General features: G+C 40.8%; 1 protein-coding gene across 9 annotated transcripts in view; it reads right to left on the bottom strand.

Moving 5' to 3' along the window:
• fhod3b (formin homology 2 domain containing 3b) overlaps positions 1 to 18,663 on the bottom strand; it is a 561,621-nt gene that overhangs the window by 31,590 nt on the left and 511,368 nt on the right. For all 9 annotated transcript variants that reach the window (XR_013548492.1, XR_013548493.1, XM_078415815.1 and 6 more), the window contains 3 exons: positions 17,747 to 17,866; positions 7,285 to 7,446; positions 1,387 to 1,577 (listed from right to left, as the gene is read on the bottom strand). Coding sequence is in view for 7 of the 9 variants with exons in the window: in XM_078415815.1 (XP_078271941.1) it covers positions 1,387 to 1,577; positions 7,285 to 7,446; positions 17,747 to 17,866 (473 nt within the window). In the remaining 2 variants the exon portion in view is untranslated. The remainder of the gene's footprint in view (positions 1 to 1,386; positions 1,578 to 7,284; positions 7,447 to 17,746; positions 17,867 to 18,663) is intronic.

The following is an 18,663-nucleotide window of genomic DNA, read 5'->3' as shown; positions in this document are numbered from 1 at the left end:
TGGAGTAACTCAGCGGGACAGGCAGCATCTCTGGAGAGAAGGAATGGGTGACGTTTCGGGTCGAGACCTTGCTCCCCCTGCCTCCTTGTGAGCAGATGAAACCTTAAAATGATCTATCCAAGGTCGGGAACTTAGCACACATTTAGGACTGTAGAGGGAACAGCTTGGAGTTACAAAGTCTCATCAACTCATTTATTTACATCCAATAGATTAAGGTACCATGTTGTTTGGCTCTCATCAAATCCTGCTCTTAGATCTTCAACATCTCATTTCTTCATCCTTATCCTAATACTCACTTATTATTTAAAGTGTTCTGGAATTGTATTCCTTATACATAATAGAAGTTAGGATATTATGTTGTAGTTGTACAAGATGTTGGTGAGGGCGCAATGGGAATATGATGTTCAGTTTTGGTCACCCTGCTATTAAGAAAGATGCCATTAAGCTGGAAAGAGTGCAGAAAAGATTTACAAGGATGTTGCCAGGATTCGAGGGACTATATTATAGGTCAATGCTCGGACTTTATTCCTTGGAGCACACGGACGGGTACATGGATAGGAAAGATTTAGAGTTATGGGCCAAAGGTGGGAAGGTGGAACGAGCATAAATGAGGTATCGGCCAGCATTGGCAAGTTGGACCAAAGGGCCTGTTTCCATGTTGTATGGCTCTATGACTGAGGGGTAATCTAAAAGAAGTGTATACAATCTTGAGGAGTACAGATAAAGTTTTTTTTTTCCCCCAGAGTTGGGGAATTAAAAACTAGAGGGCATAGGTTTAAAGTGAAAGGGGAAATATTTAGGAACTTGCGGGACAATGTTTTGACACAGAGGGTGGCACGTATTATGGAATGAGCTGCTAGGGGAAGTGGTTGAGGCAGGTACAACAATAGCATTTCATAGAGATTTAGACAGGTTCATAGGAAGGAAAGGTTGAGAGAAATATGAATCATGTGAGAAAATTGGATCAACGATGATGGGCATCTTAGTTGGTATGGACAAGTTGGGCAAACCATTGGTACAAACCTCTGCAGAACATACTGAACACTCAACTGTTATTTTTAACTTGAAATATTCAAAGCAAATTTTGGTATTTTTAAAAATATTAAATATCCACTTTCAAAAGTGTTTTAAAACCAGAGCCAATTTTTTTCCAATGCAGCCAACAACCATATTTTAAAAATAATTTCTCAATTGTTTTACATCACAAACTTATGATTCACTTCGTTGCAGTTTCTACCTTTTATCCTTATTTCCAAAACACATCTGCAGCAGGGAACTTGTCCACTTTCACAGTATTTGATTGAAATTTTAAAAAATCTGAAACAAAATTATCCTGAAAACATCTTGAACTTACATCATGGCTGGAAATGAATCTACATATTCTACCTGTTTATTATTCTTCTGTGAACGATTTTTAAAATGATGATCCTCTCAGCACAGTCCTTCAGGGATTCCGACATCTTCTGCTTCAGGGAGGGCTTCATTTCATGCTTTGCAATTGCCTTTAAATGATCCCATGAAGCTTTGCATCTCCTTTCCAATTGACAAAGGTTTTCTTGAAGCTGATCAAAGTCAACCTGAGAATTACAGTTTGTAAAAAAAATAATAAATAAATAATTTCCTGCACAGCTATTTTAATAGGTGCACCATAGCTTACTTTGATTTCAAGGATTACAATAAACTAATGGCTAATTGATAAGAAAGGTTCAGGAGGAAAACTAATCAAATGCAGGCAAGACTAGCTCAGGCGGGGTATGGACAGGTTGGGCCGAAGGGCCTATTTCTCTGCTGTATGACACAAGTAAATGTAGTGGCATGACATTGGCAGCAGCGGAAAAAAAACATTCAGGAAATGACCTGGCAGATCAGCTCTGCGCCAAAGCATGGCTAGCTGGAATGGAGAATGTTTAGTTTTTATTCAAGCATTTTGATTTGTGTGAAATAAGGCAGTTTTCTCTTTTCCTGTCTATAAGGATTTTTAGCATACTACGCTTGTTATTTTCAACTATCACAAAAGCGAGGAGCACCATGCGTGCAGTAGACAGGACCAACATATTAAGTCAGTGTGGTAAGCTGGGGCTAAGTGTTTCTATGAATAGAGTGTGGACGATGAATGTGGATTCTGTGAAGGCAGAGGTTATTGAAATGTGATTTTTTCTATTACAAATCTCAAATTATGTAGTACAGAGGCAAATAAATAAATGATGGGTCTTTGTCCCAAACATTATGGAGGGCACTGTATCCCTCTAAACCTTTCCGACCTTCGTACGTGTCCACGCTGAAAGATTCTTGATAAGCAAAAGGATGATTTTTTTAATTTAATTCTGGGGTGGGAGTAGGAGGGAATACTGAGCAGAAGTTACAATGTGATAATTCATGACCTTATTGATCGTTGAATCAAGAATCAAGGAACCAAACAAATTCATATGTTTGCATTTGTAATGTGCACAATCTGAACTGTGCACATATTCATGCGATAATACTAAGAATGCTTGCTTAAAAACCTCCAGAATCTGACAACCAGAGCCTTGCACATGCCCTGTGTAGAAACTGAGTACATTGACTTTGGTTGCAGAGTGATTCATTCATCATCTCCGCAGACCTACATTTCTACTGTGCAAGGAAAAAAAACATGAAGTAAAAGAAGAAACGGTATGAGACAAAGGATCTTAATGGGGTACCTAGGCAGAGCTGGTTAAAATGTAGTCCACCTTCAATTTCTGGAGTGCACCGGGCACTATCCCAAATTAAAGAAACTTGCCTGAGCCAATTTTAATTGCATTGATGGTTAGACTAAAATAAAGCTATTACTAAGCCTCAACCATGCTGGCATTTTAAGGGGAAATGGTCCAATGAGTGGAATTTACACACAATGTATGGGCCCATTCCATGTTTATGTGTATTATGAAGAGGATATATTACCTTAAAATGTTCAAGGTCACGATTATATCAGTGGTAAACCACATTGAAAAGTCGAAACCATTTGATGCATTTAACATTAAACGCAGGCAATTAACAATATTTTTTATCCAACTAATTTTCAGTTAGTAAAATATTTAACATTTACAGATTAAAGGACCGGAGGGTTCCCAAGACGCTCCAATACTCAATGGAGCAATTAATTTGACAGTCAGTTCCCAATGGTTTGGCATGTTTGATTAATGGTGAAGATCGTTAATTCAGTGAGGAAGAGGCTTGCAGGGGCACAGATCCCAACAGGCCACTGAACTGTAAACCTGTCCTTTATGTGGCTGACAACGGCATTGTAAAACATCCTGCTGCCACTACTGGCTAGACCTCGGTTGATTAGGTCAGCAGATTCACTCGCTGCTGGTCATTCAATTTAATATTTGCCTGGGTACTTTAAGGATATGGGGAAAATGAATGGAGTGAGGGAACAGACATTCTGTGCAGCCGAAGAGCGAGAGCTGAAGAAAAAAAGAAGTGCTTTGTGATATTGTCATTTACCTCCCGTCTTAAAATGAAATGCAATATTGGAAGACTGGCTCAAGGTCACTTAGAACATTTACACACAGGAATGAATTTGGGTTAGTGAGTCATACGTTATATTGCATGGTAATTAAAGCAATCCACACCAGGCTGTCTGGCAGTTGAAAGATTATACAGCGTTGTACCCTGTTAACACATTACTGTCATTTCTTTGGCTTTATGGCAAGGTCTTTCTCAGAGATGCAAATAAATTAAATATGTGACTTTTAAAAAAAACAGAAATTAGCCTGCCAAGTTTTAGAGAAATGATCTCATTGTCAAGGAAAATTAAACTTTTTTCTTTAATGTTGCACGCAGCTTTAACATTCATTTGCACTTTTCCAATCTGTTTTTTGTTTAAACAATGCATGAGATGATTCCAAGGCCAGGGAGAGAGGAGCTGATTCAAAGCAAAAGGAGAGTCTGGTAGTGTGAAGGACTACATTAACAATAGTTTAGTTTAGCTTAGTTTATTGTCACACGCACTGAGGTACAGTGAAAAGCTTTTGTTGTGTGCTAACCAGTCAGCGGAAAGACAATACATGATTACAAATCAAGCCATTCACAGTATACAGATACATGATAAGGGAATAACGTTTCATGCAAGATAAAGTCAGTAAAGTCTGATCAAAGATAGTCCAAGGGTCACCAATGAGGTCGATTGTAGTTCAGGACTGCTCTCTAGTTGTGGTAGGATGGTTCAGTTGCCTGATAACAGCTGGGAAGAAACTGTCCCTGAATCTCTAGCTGTGCGTTTTCACACTTCGATATCTTTTGCCCGATGGGAGTGGGGAGGAGAGGGAGTGGTCAGGGTCCGGCATAATTCTTGATTATGCTGCTGGCCTTACCGTGTCAGCATGGCAGTCAACTTAAATCTGTTAAAGCAACTTTACCCCTCATGGTGCTAGGTACCTAATACCAAGTTGTTAGTAAAGCTGGAAGCTACCTTCGGATGGCCCAAGATGCCATCCTCGTTATATTATTTTCATGTTGATAGGTAAGCCGTAATGTGGATTTGTAACACTCAGCAAATCCTTTTACCTCTTCAGTCAACACTCAAAGGCCACTCATACAGCAGAAAACTAGTTTCAAACCCTACCGCTGAAACGCATATATATGACATTTCGGTAGAGTACTAAGGAGAGGGAGTAGCAGCATCCACAGTAGTCATCTTTCAGATCCAATATCGAACAGGCACCCTATCTGCGGGCACAATAGATCCAGTGGTCCAAATGACGAACAGACTAGCTTTTTCCTAGCGTCCATGATACTTATTTATCCTTTAGAGTCATACAGCAAGGAACACGACCAACTCATACATGACAACCTGAACCAGTCCCTTCACCTACATTTGCCTCACATCTCTCCAAGACCTTTCCATCCATGTAACTATGTCACCTGGGGAAGAAATCTTACATTCACATTGTTGCTTATGGGATCTCATCATCTAGTGATTCTAGCAAGAAAGGGAGTCTGTGGGAGCTCTGGCTATGCATAGGGTTACGTTCAATAGACAATAGGTGCAGGAGGAGGCCATTCGGCCCTTCGAGCCAGCACCGCCATTCATTGTGATCATGGCTGATCATTCTCAATCAGTACCCCGTTCCTGCCTTCTCCCCATACCCCCTGACTCCCCTATCCTTAAGAGCTCTATCTAGCTCTTTCTTGAATGCATTAAGAGAATTGGCCTCCAATGCCTTCTGAGGCAGAGAATTCCACAGATTCACAACTCTCTGACTGAAAAAGTTTTTCCTCATCTCTGTTCTAAATGGCCTACCCCTTATTCTTAAACTGTGGCCCCTTGTTCTGGACTCCCCCAACATTGGGAACATGTTTCTTGCCTCTAAAGTGTCCAACCCCTTAATAATCTTATACGTTTCGATAAGATCTACTATCATCCTTCTAAATTCCAGTGTATACAAGCCTAGTCGCTCCAGTCTTTCAACATACGACAGTCCCGCCATTCCGGGAATTAACCTAGTAAACCTACGCTGCACGCCCCCAATAGCAAGAATATCCTTCCTCAAATTTGGAGACCAAAACTGCACACAGTACTCCAGGTGTGGTCACACTAGGGCCCTGTACAACTGCAGAAGGACCTCTTTGCTCCTATACTCAACTCCTCTTGTTATGAAGGCCAACATTCCATTGGCTTTCAATAGACAATAGACAATAGACAATAGGTGCAGGAGTAGGCCATTCAGCCCTTCGAGCCAGCACCGCCATTCAATGCGATCATGGCTGATCACTCTCAATCAGTACCCCGTTCCTGCCTTCTCCCCATACCCCCTCACTCCGCTATCCTTAAGAGCTCTATCCAGCTCTCTCTTGAAAGCATCCAACGAACTGGCCTCCACTGCCTTCTGAGGCAGAGAATTCCACACCTTCACCACTCTCTGACTGAAAAAGTTCTTCCTCATCTCCGTTCTAAATGGCCTACCCCTTATTCTTAAATTGTGGCCCCTTGTTCTGGACTCCCCCAACATTGGGAACATGTTTCCTGCCTCTAATGTGTCCAATCCCCTAATTATCTTATATGTTTCAATAAGATCCCCCCTCATCCTTCTAAATTCCAGTGTATACAAGCCTAATTGCTCCAGCCTTTCAACATACGACAGTCCCGCCATTTCTTCACTGCCTGCTGTACCTGCATGCTTCCTTTCAGTGACTGATGCACTAGGACACCCAGATCTCGTTGTACGTCCCCTGTTCCTAACTTGACACCATTCAGATAATACTCTGCCTTCCTATTCTTACCACCAAAGTGGATAACCTCACACTTATCCACATTAAACTACATCTGCCATGCATCCGCCCACTCACACAACCTGTCCAAGTCACCCTGCAACCTCATAGCATCTTCCTCACAGTTTACACTACCACCCACCTTTGTATCATCTGCAAATTTGCTAATGGTACTTTTAATCCCTTCATTCAAGTCATTAATGTATACTGTAAATAGCTGCGGTCCCAGCACCGAGCCTTGCGGTACCCCACTAGTCACTGCCTGCCATTCTGAAGGGGACCCATTTATCCCCACTCTTTGCTTTCTGTCTGTCAACCAATTTTCTATCCACGTCAGTACCCTACCTCTAATACCATGTGCTTTCTATCCATGTTCAGTAGCCTTGATTCCAAGCTTGATTAAAATTTACTGGATTTCGATGCACAAACTGACTACTATATTTTCTTCAAGAATACAGTTTGATGAATGGTGTTTGAGAACTAATTTTTTGCTCGATACTTGTTATTTCTTGTTGTTGCTCAGACAGATCACAATCTTGAGATGCAAATACAAGGGATAAAGTTGAAAAGCTGACTCAGCGACATTGAAAGGTCCTTGCTTTGGAAGGTCAGTCATGAGCAGGTTTGAGCACCCATGTGGCCAACCTTTACTCTGATTCTTAATGACGCTAAGTTGCTGGCGTTGTATTCTCTGCTGCACTGGGAGCATCGCAGTAAGAGCAGTTTTTATTATAGCATTGCATAACCTCCAGGCTGGATTCCACATGCTACTTTACCGCCTTCTCCATTTTATGACTAGTGTATGAAGTCTTCGTATTCTCCACAATCTAAAAAAAATATTTACGTCCGAGCTTTCCAGCAACATTACCAAATGAAACCCTGGGTGAAGTTGGTTGATCCCCATAGCTTCCAAAATACCCCAACCTGCTCAACTTGAAAAAGTCTCAAGTAAGAGGCAGAACAATATTTTGTTGCCTTCTGCTCTGACTGGAAAATACAGCTGCACCATCTGGTTAATAGACAGACAGAATTTTTTTTTTGCTGACATACCTTGGCTGACCTTGTGATGGCCCCAATCTCAGAGTACAGGTCTGAACTATCTGGAAATTTTTCCACCACGATGGTTGCAATGTGATGAAGAAGAGATTGCTTATGTACCGTGTCCTTCACCTCTGGAACTTTCTCCAAGTACCCCAGCTCGAACCCTTTGGCCTACAAGAAAAGGGTAGAAAAATATATCAAATACTTTAAGAAAACATTCTTTTGCTTCCAAAAACAGAACTTTGCAGCTGATAATTGTGCCTGAGACCACTTGAACATTCGGGAGGTTCTGCAGCAAATGGTGCAAGAGTGCAGTCCTAATTGAGCTGGTGAAGATGTGGTTTGGAATCAACGTTGATCTTACTCATAGCATTCCTGTCAAGGGTTTTAAAATAAAATTCATCCAAGATAAAGTATGAGCAGTGATATGGGTGCTTGCCACCGAAGACTATCTTCTGAATTATACAACAGAGATGATATATCCCTCATGATCCTGTTCCAGCTCACCATCTAGTGAGTCCAAATAGCAGTTTGGCAGAGTTCCAGCTATGCAAAGGATCACAATCGGGCTGCCATGAACCCCAAAATGCCTGACTGAACAGCAGTCAACTTCTATTGGATTTAAGTAATGTGCTTACTACAAATATAAAACTATATTCTTCACATTTGCTTACAAATTAAAACAGACAAAAGAAAAGACAATGAGTTGGGCGAGGGAGGGGTAGATGGAGTTACGGTTTGTGAATTAATCGAGGACCAGAGGACAGAGGTTTAAGTTAAAGGGGAAAAGATTTAATTGAAATCTATGGGGTAACTTTTTCACACAAAGGCTGGTGGGTGCATGGAACGGGCTGCCAGAGGAGGTAGTTGAGTCAGGTACTATTGCAACGTTCAAGAAACATTTAGGCAGGTACAAGGATAGGACAGGTTTAGAGAGATATGAGCCAAACACAGGCAGGTGGGATTAGTGTAGCTGGGGTGTTGGCCGGTGTGGGCAAGTCGGGCCTAAGAGCCCATTTCCATGCCGTATAACTCTATGACTCTAAGAAAAGTTTGTGTAAATAAATGCTCATTGCTGGAGAAAAATAAAATCATATTTTGCCAAATGTCAAAATTTCTATTGAACCTCGACAGATGTACTGTAGAGAATACACAGACAGGTTCCTTCATGGCCTAACTTGGAAACTCGACCGCAGAAGAAAGAGGGACTCCGCAAAAAGTGGTGGATATTGCTCAGTCCATCACGGGTAATGACCTCCCCACCATCAAAGGAATCTACAGAAAGCGCAGCCTCAAGGCGGCAGCTAATATCAATGACATACACCACCCTGGCCACACTTTCATCTCGCTACTAGAGTCATAGAGTGATACAGCATGGAAACAGGCCCTTTGCCCACACCGACCAACATGTCCCATCTACATTAATCCTACATGCCTGCTTTTGGCCCATACTACCTACCATCAGGAGAGAAGTACAAGAGCCTGAAAACTGTTACGTCCAGCTTCTTCCCACCAAAATTGTGAACCACCCTGCACAACCCTACCTACAACCCTTCTTCAGCAGCAAACTTCTATGGAATTTGCACAGGTTGCACTGAGTGCAGACATAAAATGCTGGAATAAATCAACGCTCAGAGGACCATCGGAACACAGCTACCAGCCTTGGAGGGCATCTACAACACACGATGCCTCAGAAAAGCCACCAGCATCCACAAAGACTCTTCACACCCCTGCAACAGTCTGTTCGAACTTCTACCATCGGGCAGACGATGCAAGGCCTTCTACGCCCACACCTCCAGACTCAGGAACAGCTTCATCCCCACGGCCATAGCTGCTATGAACCGGTCCTGCTGAGCCGGATGGTCACATCGCACAGTGAACCGGCACAGATCTACTTGCACTTTATTCTGTTTTAAAACTGTTCCAATTTGTTTCATTGGGTTGTTTAAATACTGACTAGCTAATTAATTTATTGCATCGTATGGGAGGTGCATTCCCAATCTCGTTGTACCCCTGTACAATGACAATAAAGATATATTGTATTGTATTGTATTGTATTGTATTGTGTACTTTGGTTTGCACTATTCCGGTCTGGTTACTCATTCTTGCTGATAATGCATTATTGTATATTTATTTGTGGTGTTGTGTAAATGTGCCTGTAAAGCTGCAAGATGTAGGAATTTCATTGTTCCGTTTCTGGTGGATATGACAATTATATACTCATGACCTCCTGACTACAGCAAAATATTTGCAATGGAAGAAGCCAAATCTGAACAAGTTCCTAATATCTCTACATGATTGCCTCTTAGATCATGGGCCAAAATCAAACCTTCATAAAATAAGAAAGGAGTCATTATTAGCTGCTGTTGCATTTAAAGTCATACCTCCTGCTTATTGGAGAAGTTAATTTAAAAATGAACCAAAAGACTGAAGCCCACTGCATTCTGCATTGTGTCAGATCTATGTCACCATTGATAGGCAGATCTCTGTCTTTTCTTATTTCAGACACGACTGACTTTTAAAACTTGGAATTAGCGTGTAAGCAGACATTTTGACAGCCTTTTGTTTAGCGGCTTCGGATAAAACTGTTCAGTCTCTTCAAAGTTAGTCAACAAGTGGTGACACAAAGTGCTGGCGTGATTCAGTGGGACAAACAGCATCTCCGGAGAATATGGATCGACTATGTTTCAAGCCGGGATCCTTCCTCAGACTAATTGTGCGGAGGTGGGAAGAAGGCTGGAAGAGAGGAGGGGCAGGCTAAAGCCTGGCGAAAAGATGGGGGGTGAGGGGGTTTTGATAGGCAGATTGCCAGACACGAGCCAGAGATGAAAAGATAAGGTGTGAGACAAGAGGATTGAAGAGTTGTGAATTGTGGAGCTAGAAGAAAGAATGTAGATGGGAAGGGAGAGGGAGGGGAGATATAGGTGCTAGTCCAGACGGAGGATTGGGAAGAGGGAGGAAACAGGAAGTGGGGGGGAGGATGTGGGTTGGTTAGTTACCTAAAAATGGAGAATTTAATGTTCATCCCGTTGGGTTGTAACCAACACAAGCGGAATATAAAAGATGCTGTTCCTCCAGTTGCGGGTGGCCTCACTTTGACAATGGACAGGATATTAAGGTCAGCATAGGTATGGGAAGACAAGTTAAAACTGTTAGCAACAGGGAGATCTAGTATGCCTTGGCCAACCAAGGCCACACGCAAACTGGAGGAACAGCACCTCATATTCCACTTAGAAAGCTTCCAACCCAAAATGTCACCTATCCATGTTCTCCGGCAATGGTTCCTGACCCGCTGAGTTACTCTGTGTCTTTTTTTGCAAACCAGAATCTGCAGTTCCTTGTTTCTATGGTCAACAGGTGGTGATGAGCACAATAATTCAATCAATATTTAATGTGCTTCCAACAATTACATTTTGCTTTTTTTTGTTAGTCAACAATCATTTTGCTGGCATTTGGTAACAAGTCACATTAAATGAAATTGTAATGGAGAAAATAAAATCTTCATTAGCTTACGCCCTTTGTTCTTTCTGGAATTGCAAAAGAAACAGAAAATCGCTGTTAACTTCGTTTTTATATACTACTTTTGTATACTTGATGAATTCACCAGCTGTTTTACTTGCAGCTTTAATTATTCATCAGAGTTTGTTAACTACACTCAGGGAATTGCACTTCATTTGATATTTGGTATGCATATTAATGAATTAACAGTTCAGTGTATTTTCCCATTCTGTTTAAGATTCCTTTTACTGAGCTCTAAAGACTTGGTTTGCGGTTTTCCCTTCACCTTCCCCACATTAATATTAATTTGAACACCATTACATCTCACTCACCTTTCACCCACAGGCTCTGCTTTGAAGGTTTATCGTCGACAATTTCTGCCAGGTCCAGTGGGAACCCATTTAAAACACACTTACCTTTCCCTCACTCTGTGTCTCAGGAATTATTTCTTGATGTTAACCTATTCCAATCCTCCATCATCCATCAGTTATCTTCTCAAGTCATTTGTTTTCTTGAGGAATACAACACTTTGGCTTCGGTCTCCTTAATTCATCATTCCACTTCCATGCGTAACTCTGGCCTTATGCACTCTTCCCCTAAAGGTATTCACCGTGGCCTAGGTTAGGGGGACTCCTGTTTCTCGTAAGCAGTACTGGGCCACTAAAACTCTTCCTGTTTTGCTCAATTTTGCATGTTTTTCTCCAACTCTCAGATTCACCCGTAATCATTTGCACTTCTATTTTTACACATTCCCATTTGCACTTCTATTTTTACCCATTCCATTTGCATGTTTGTTTTACACATTTCCATTACCACCTGTTTCACTTGCACAATCAACCATCATCTCATTTAATCCTTCCCAGATGCTTCTTAAGACCTCATAAGACCTCATAGACCTCATTTGTTTTCTGCCCATTTTTTTGGGTTCACAGTTAATTACAAATATCAAATCTGACATGTATTGCAGTTCTGACAAAATGTTGTGTACCTGAAATGTTCACCTCCAAAGTTTCTTCCTCCACAGATGTTGTTTGATTTGCTAAGTGTTTTTAAATGGCATTATACTTAATGGCCAGAAACATTTCCTTGGATAGTGAGTTGTTGATGTAACATCTTTTAGTTCCTTAGTTAAGTGTTTCTCTCTGGTTGTAATCCCAATTCTACAGAAGATTTTTACAAAACCAGAGGTACCTTAGCTAAGTGCTTCTCTCTGCAACCTAACAAATGTTTTTCAAAGCCAAAAGTACCATAATAATATGTCTTGACATTAATCCAAGAAATCAAGGTTTTAAATAGGTACATAATATTTGGAAATGTTAGCATTTCAACTGCTGGAATGTAATCTTAGCCTTTCATTGTTATCTATCACGGTAGCGCAGCGGTAGAGTTGCTGCTTTACAGCGAATGCAGCGCCGGAGACTCAGGTTCGATCCTGACTACGGGTGCTGCACTGTAAGGAGTTTGTACGTTCTCCCCGTGACCTGCGTGGGTTTTCTCCGAGATCTTCGGTTTCCTCCCACACTCCAAAGATGTACAGGTATGTAGGTTAATTGGCTGGGTAAATGTAAAAATTGTCCCTAGTGGGTGTAGGATAGTGTTAATGTACGGGGATCGCTGGGCGGCACGGACTTGGTGGGCCGAAAAGGCCTGTTTCCGGCTGTATATATATGATATGATATGATATGATGATATCATAGGCCTAGATTGAGTTCTGATGAAAGGTCTTCAACTGGAATTTTTACTCTGTGTCTCTTCCTACAGCATCTTGACTTGTGCATGTTTCCAGCATTTTCTGTTTATTTTTCAGATAACCAGCATCTAATGTTTATTTGGAGTAACTCAGTGGGTCAGACAGCTTCTCTGGAGAAAAAAGGAATAGGTGATGTTTCGGGTTGAGACTCTTCTTCAATCTGATCCGCTGAGTTACTTCAGCTTTATGTGTCTATCTACGGCTTAAACCATCGTCTGCAGTTCCTTCCTGCACATCTTATGTTTATTTGTTATTTTCATAGGCTTAGATTTAGGCGGCTTTAAAGATGGGAAGCATTTGCTACCGCAAAATTGCAAATACAACAGTAACTTCTGGCAGATGTACATGGAGCTAAATACGGAAATGCAGAAGCTGCTGAGACCAGTTCCCAGCTCCTCCACGGGGAATTGTGTTTTTCAAATTTCTCCAACAAAATCTTCAGAAATCAGTGATCTGTAACTGCAAACTCGGCCAGATGCTTAATTTCCTTGCTGCAATAAAACAGCTCCAAATCCTGAACTTAGTTTTCTGAACAACGACGGAGTTTTTACTAAATCTAACTGATCATAAAATAACATTTGTTTCTTTATTTTACAATAAAAGTATTATATTTTAGTCTCTATTATATAAAATGCAAGTGTTCTAGTTTTTATATGACGCTCTGTCAAAGGTTTAAGTACTTATTTAAAATCTTGATTTGCTAGATTAATGTCAAGACAAAGTGTTAAGATTTCCTTTGGTACGTAAATAGCAGCTTGCAGCCCAGTGGTATGAACATTGACTTCTCCAACTTTAGATAGTTCCTCTGTCCCTCTCTTCCCCTTTCCCTTCCCAGATCTCCCACTGTCTTCCTGCCTCCACCTATATCCTTCCTTTGTCCCGCCCCCCTGACATCAGTCTCAGGAAGGGTCTCGACTCGAAACGTTGCCCATTCCTTCTCTCCTGAGATGCTGCCTGACCTGCTGAGTTACTCCAGCATTTTGTGAATAAGCCCAGAATACAAAATAAGTAGTGCTAATCCACTATTAGGTTAGGTTGCAGCTGGAACACTTGGTTTAATAGCAGTCATTGTATTTTTGCCCAAATCTAAATCTCCGATGCATCACATAGGTCCCGTGCACACTTTGGTGAGCAATGAGTCGTCCACACTCATTACTCCCATTGCTGCATTTACCTGCAACACATTCTGAAGGGAGACTGCCCCAACATGATTGACAGCAACTTTTATAAAATATGAATTCCAATACACCAGTCCAGTCCCTTGGCAATGGCCAAGGAAGCACACACCATCGCCTCTACTTCCTTGGAAGGCTTAGAAAGCTTGGCATGTCCCCAACAACTCTCACAAACTTCTACAGCCGTAGAAAGCTCCATCCATGACCGCAGGAAATTGCACAGAATTCTGGACGTAGCCCAGACCATTATCAGGCAATGGAACCATCCTATCAGCAACTAGCGAGCAGTCCTGACTTAACATTTACCTCAATGGAGACCCTCAAACTATCTTTAATCGGACATTATTGGACTTTATTGTGCCCTTAATGTTATTCCCTTTATCCTGTATCTGTACACTGTGGACAGCTTGATTGTAATCATGTGTGGTCTTTCTACTAACTGGAAGGCATGCAACAAATAAGCTTTTCACCGTGACACGCTAAATATGACAATAAACTAAATGATAAATGCTATGGTAAAGACACCATATTGAGGGAAGCCCTATTAAAGCCAATCAATGAAACTAAATTATTTGAACATCTGTGAATGCCACTGACATTTGTAAACATGCGAAAAGGACAAAGGAATTCACTGTAGTTGTATTTAAATATATTGGGGTTTTCTCCTGATGTTCAAATTATTTAAAATTGAATATTATAAATAATTTGAACATCAGGAGAAAACCCCAATATATTAAAATACAACTACAGTGAATTCCATTGTCCTTTTCGCATGTTTACAAATGAGATGCGTGGGTTCTAATGATTTTCAAAATTGACAAATATTATTTTTAAAGTAATTTAAAAGGAAAAATACCCAATATATTTAAATATAACTACAGTATATTAATTTTAAATGAAATGCTCTGAAATCTGCCCCTCTCCCCCCCCCCCCCCCCCCCCCCGCCCAGAGGCAATAAGGAATATAGTAATGTAGCACCCAAATTTCGCAGCAAAGCTGCTGAAAAACGGGATGGATTTGGTATTCTCCCACTCTACTTCCAACAGTGGGCTGCAGATGGAGCGACGGAATCATTTAGGAAATTTGAAACTTCCCTGTTCACTGGAATAATCCTCAATAGTATTTTGAATGGTCAATTTGGCCCTCCTTGCCAAACAGTTGCGCTCCGAAAGTCCAGGTCTCAGCAAGGGTACAGAGATTTACGAGAACGATGTAGGAATGTGGGACTTTGGCTTTGTGGGAAGAATACAGATACTGTGATTGCTCTCAGTTGGTATGCAAAGGTTAAAAAGAGATTTAGTAGAGGTGACTAAAATTATGATCAGCTTTGACAGAATAAACATGGAGAAATAGTTTCCACTGGCAGGAGAGTTGGTAACTAGGAAACAGATTTTAAATAATTGATGGAAGAACCAAAGGTGAGACTTTAAAAAAAATTGATAGTGATTTATGATCTGAACTGTGCGACTTAATAGTGAAACAGATTAAATTGTAACTTTTAAAAGGAAATTGGAGATAAACTTAAAATTGCAAACTTTATAGATCTATGCAAGGAGCAGAAGAGGACAATTAGTTGAATACCAATGTTAACCTTTTTACACAGTTGCTTTCAGCACAAATGGCCTTCTGTGTTCTTTTATTCTAGTTTTATTTAAAATTAATTAAGAACATAAGATTTGTTTATTGGGTGTGGACATTACCAGCATGGCCAGCATTTATTGCCACTCTCTAAATGCTGCTGAGCTGATTGATCTATTGAGCCTTTCAGTGGACTATTAAGAGTCAACCACATATGGGTCTGCAGCTATGAATAAGTCAGGCTAGGCAAGGACAAAAGATTACCTTTCCACAAGGGCATATACTGAAGGTAGATTTCTTCCACAATCAGGTATTACCCTTTTGTCTGCAAATTCTCATTGATGGAAAGATAAATAAAAGATATATCATTACCTTGAGGAAATAGTGTTTCACTATTTAACTATTTTAAATGATTTACATTTTTTGTGAACAAATCTTGAATAAATTTATTTTGCAGCATGATAGAAACAGTCCCACTATCTTACTTTCTCTTTAATATTATGATTTTCATTCATTGTCGTAATCTGATAAATCTAACGTGCATGTTCTCTGTAGTCTTTGTGTTTTGGTTAATGCATTTTAATGAATTTCAAAAGTTACCAAGCAACTTATGTGCCAATGAAGATAAAAGTGGATTTTTTTTCCGATGTTAATGACCAGTGGGCATGTAACCTAATCTGCCAGTCCTTTCTCATAATCAATTTTCATCTTGCACATTGATCTGATTTAACATCAAATTCACAAGTCCAACTACCATGTTCTAATTAAGACTCTGTACTGCACATCTATATTTTTCAGTCTAACTGGTTAAATGGATGCATGTAGCTCTGTGGGCTCTTTGGTGGTCCATAAATGGTGGTTAATATTAGAGGCAGAGCTACCAACAGAACAATCTTTACTTAACAATGTCACAAACACTAAGGAGCTGATTGTAGACTTTAGAAGGGCTCAACATCCGAGAACATACACGCCACTGGAGTTAAATGGGATTACTGTGGATAGGGTGAGCAGCTTTAAATACCTGGGAGTCCACATCACAGAGGATCTGACATGGACAACACACATTGCCGCACTGGTGAGTAAGGCAAGGCAGCGCCTTTACCACCTCAGACAGTAGAGGAAATTTAGAGTCTCTCTGAGGATCCTTCAGTGCTTCTACTCTGGGGCTGTAGAAAGCATCTTGTCCGGAAACATCTCAATCTGGTTTGGGAACAGCTCTACCCACGACAGGAAGGCTCTGCAGAGAGTAGTGCGTTCAGCTGAACGCACTATGGGAACTACACTCGCCCCCCTGCAGGACCTATACATCAGGAGGTGCAGATCCAGAGCCAGCAACATTATGGGGGACCCCTACCACCCCAGCAACAGACTGTTCCAGCTGCAACGGTCAGGCAAACGCCTCCACTGTCACGCTGTGAAAACAGAGAGGATGAGACGGAGTATCTTCCCACAGGCCATCAGGACTGTTCACTCTCACATCACCAGGGACTAATTTAATTTACTGTATTAATTTATTTTTTGTGTTAAAATTTTTTTTTTCTATTCTGTTTTGTAGTTTAGCACAATCCGCAGGCGTTGTCACTTTCATTTCACTGCACATCTTGTATATGTATGTGACAAATAAACTTGACTTGACGGCAATCAGCTTATAATTAATAGCAGTGGCTTGTTCAACAATGTACCAAAAGTCATACTTCACGGTACAATCAGTTCTTCAAGATGCATTCCTACTCGTATATTGAAAAATGCACAGATCCTTTTCCCGTTTGTAAAGGTCTCAGCACGGTGGCGCAGCGGTAGAGTTGCTGCCTTACAGCGAATGCAGCGCCGGAGACTCAGGTTCGATCCTGACTACGGGCGCCGTCTGTACGGAGTTTGCACGTTCTCCCCGTGACCTGCGTGGGTTTTCTCTGAGATCTCCGGTTTCCTCCCACACTCCAAAGACGTTCAGGTATGTAGGTTAATTGACTGGGTAAAATGTAAAAATTGTCCCTAGTGTGTGTAGGATAGTGTTAATGTGTGGGGATCACTGGGCGGCGCGGACTCGGTGGGCCGAAGGGCCTGTTTCCGTGCTGTATCTCTAAATCTAAATTTTAAAAAAATCTCCTGCATGGATGTGGTGCTGTTTGGTCAAGAACAACTACCTTACGAAACTCTGTACAGAGTCTGTACAAAGTACAGATTCAAAGCATGACAGGCTTTGTTCATCCCTCCCAGTAAAATCCAAGCAATACCTTTCAATGGGAATTATACTAATATTTAAAATCAGGGAAAGAGTCCAGTCTATGGGGAGAGAGAATACAATGCATAGCTTAAGCCAGGAGCCTGAACATGTCCTCCTTGTGCTGTGTGACAAGATCATCTTGCATCAGTTTAGGACATCTCAAAAGTATTCTCGCATGATTTTAAAAACAGATTTATTTCACATAAACAATGAGAAAACTGGAAGTAGTAGAGACTTAGACTCACATTTGATGCATTTAAGAAGTTCCCTATTGCCAGCAATGTACCCAGGATGTATCTTAAAGTTTTATTTTGCTCTAACTGGTCCATTCCTTCTTTCAAATCCTGTAGAGGCTCTGCAATTTCCTGTAACCAGAACAAGGATATGTCACATCTTCGAGGTCAGAGCGCACCATTTATTGAACAATATATTTTACACTCACACCATAAAGTTAATGTAGCATTGACATCCTGGAGTCAGAGAAGTTGCATATAATACACCAACAACAATTAAAAAATGGATGCTTATTGAAAAAAGCAGATGGAGAAATGAAATTTGATGTGAAAATTCATGGCATGCACACCATAAATATTCCTGACTAGTTCTGCTGTTCACCCAAGATAAATGATAAAGCAAGACACAAAGTGCTGGAGTAACTCAATGGCACAGGCAGCATCACTGGAAAACATAGATCAGATACGTTTCATATCGGGACTCGACCCAAAACGTCACCTATCCACGTTCTCCAGAGATGCTGCCTGACCCGTTAACCCAGTCTGATTATTGCACGTTCAGCGATAATACTACACCACCGGGTGGCGCCAGCAATGGCTGCATCGCTAATAGTCTGTCTGTCCCTTCCTTCTTTGTGTTTTAATAGTATGTGTTAAAATGTATGTTGTTAGTGTTCTTTAGCTTGTTATGTGTTGCTTGTTATATTTTGCAATTCCCCGTTTCTAAATGACCAAGAATCTGGATTGAAAACTATTTTCCAAATCCATGCAGTTTATTAACTTAACATTGTCACAGTTCTTAATTTTTGGGCAATTATAATTTTCTATAATTACATTTGTACGCTGAAGCCCACACGTTTAAACTACTTTGAGTTGCATTATTAACACAATATGTAAAATATGCCTTCAACAATGAATATTTTCAGCCA

The sequence above is a fragment of the Rhinoraja longicauda genome, chromosome 2 (genome assembly GCF_053455715.1).
Source record: "Rhinoraja longicauda isolate Sanriku21f chromosome 2, sRhiLon1.1, whole genome shotgun sequence".
NCBI classification, from domain to species: domain Eukaryota; kingdom Metazoa; phylum Chordata; class Chondrichthyes; order Rajiformes; family Arhynchobatidae; genus Rhinoraja; species Rhinoraja longicauda.
This window is presented reverse-complemented; position numbering and strand designations above follow the sequence as displayed.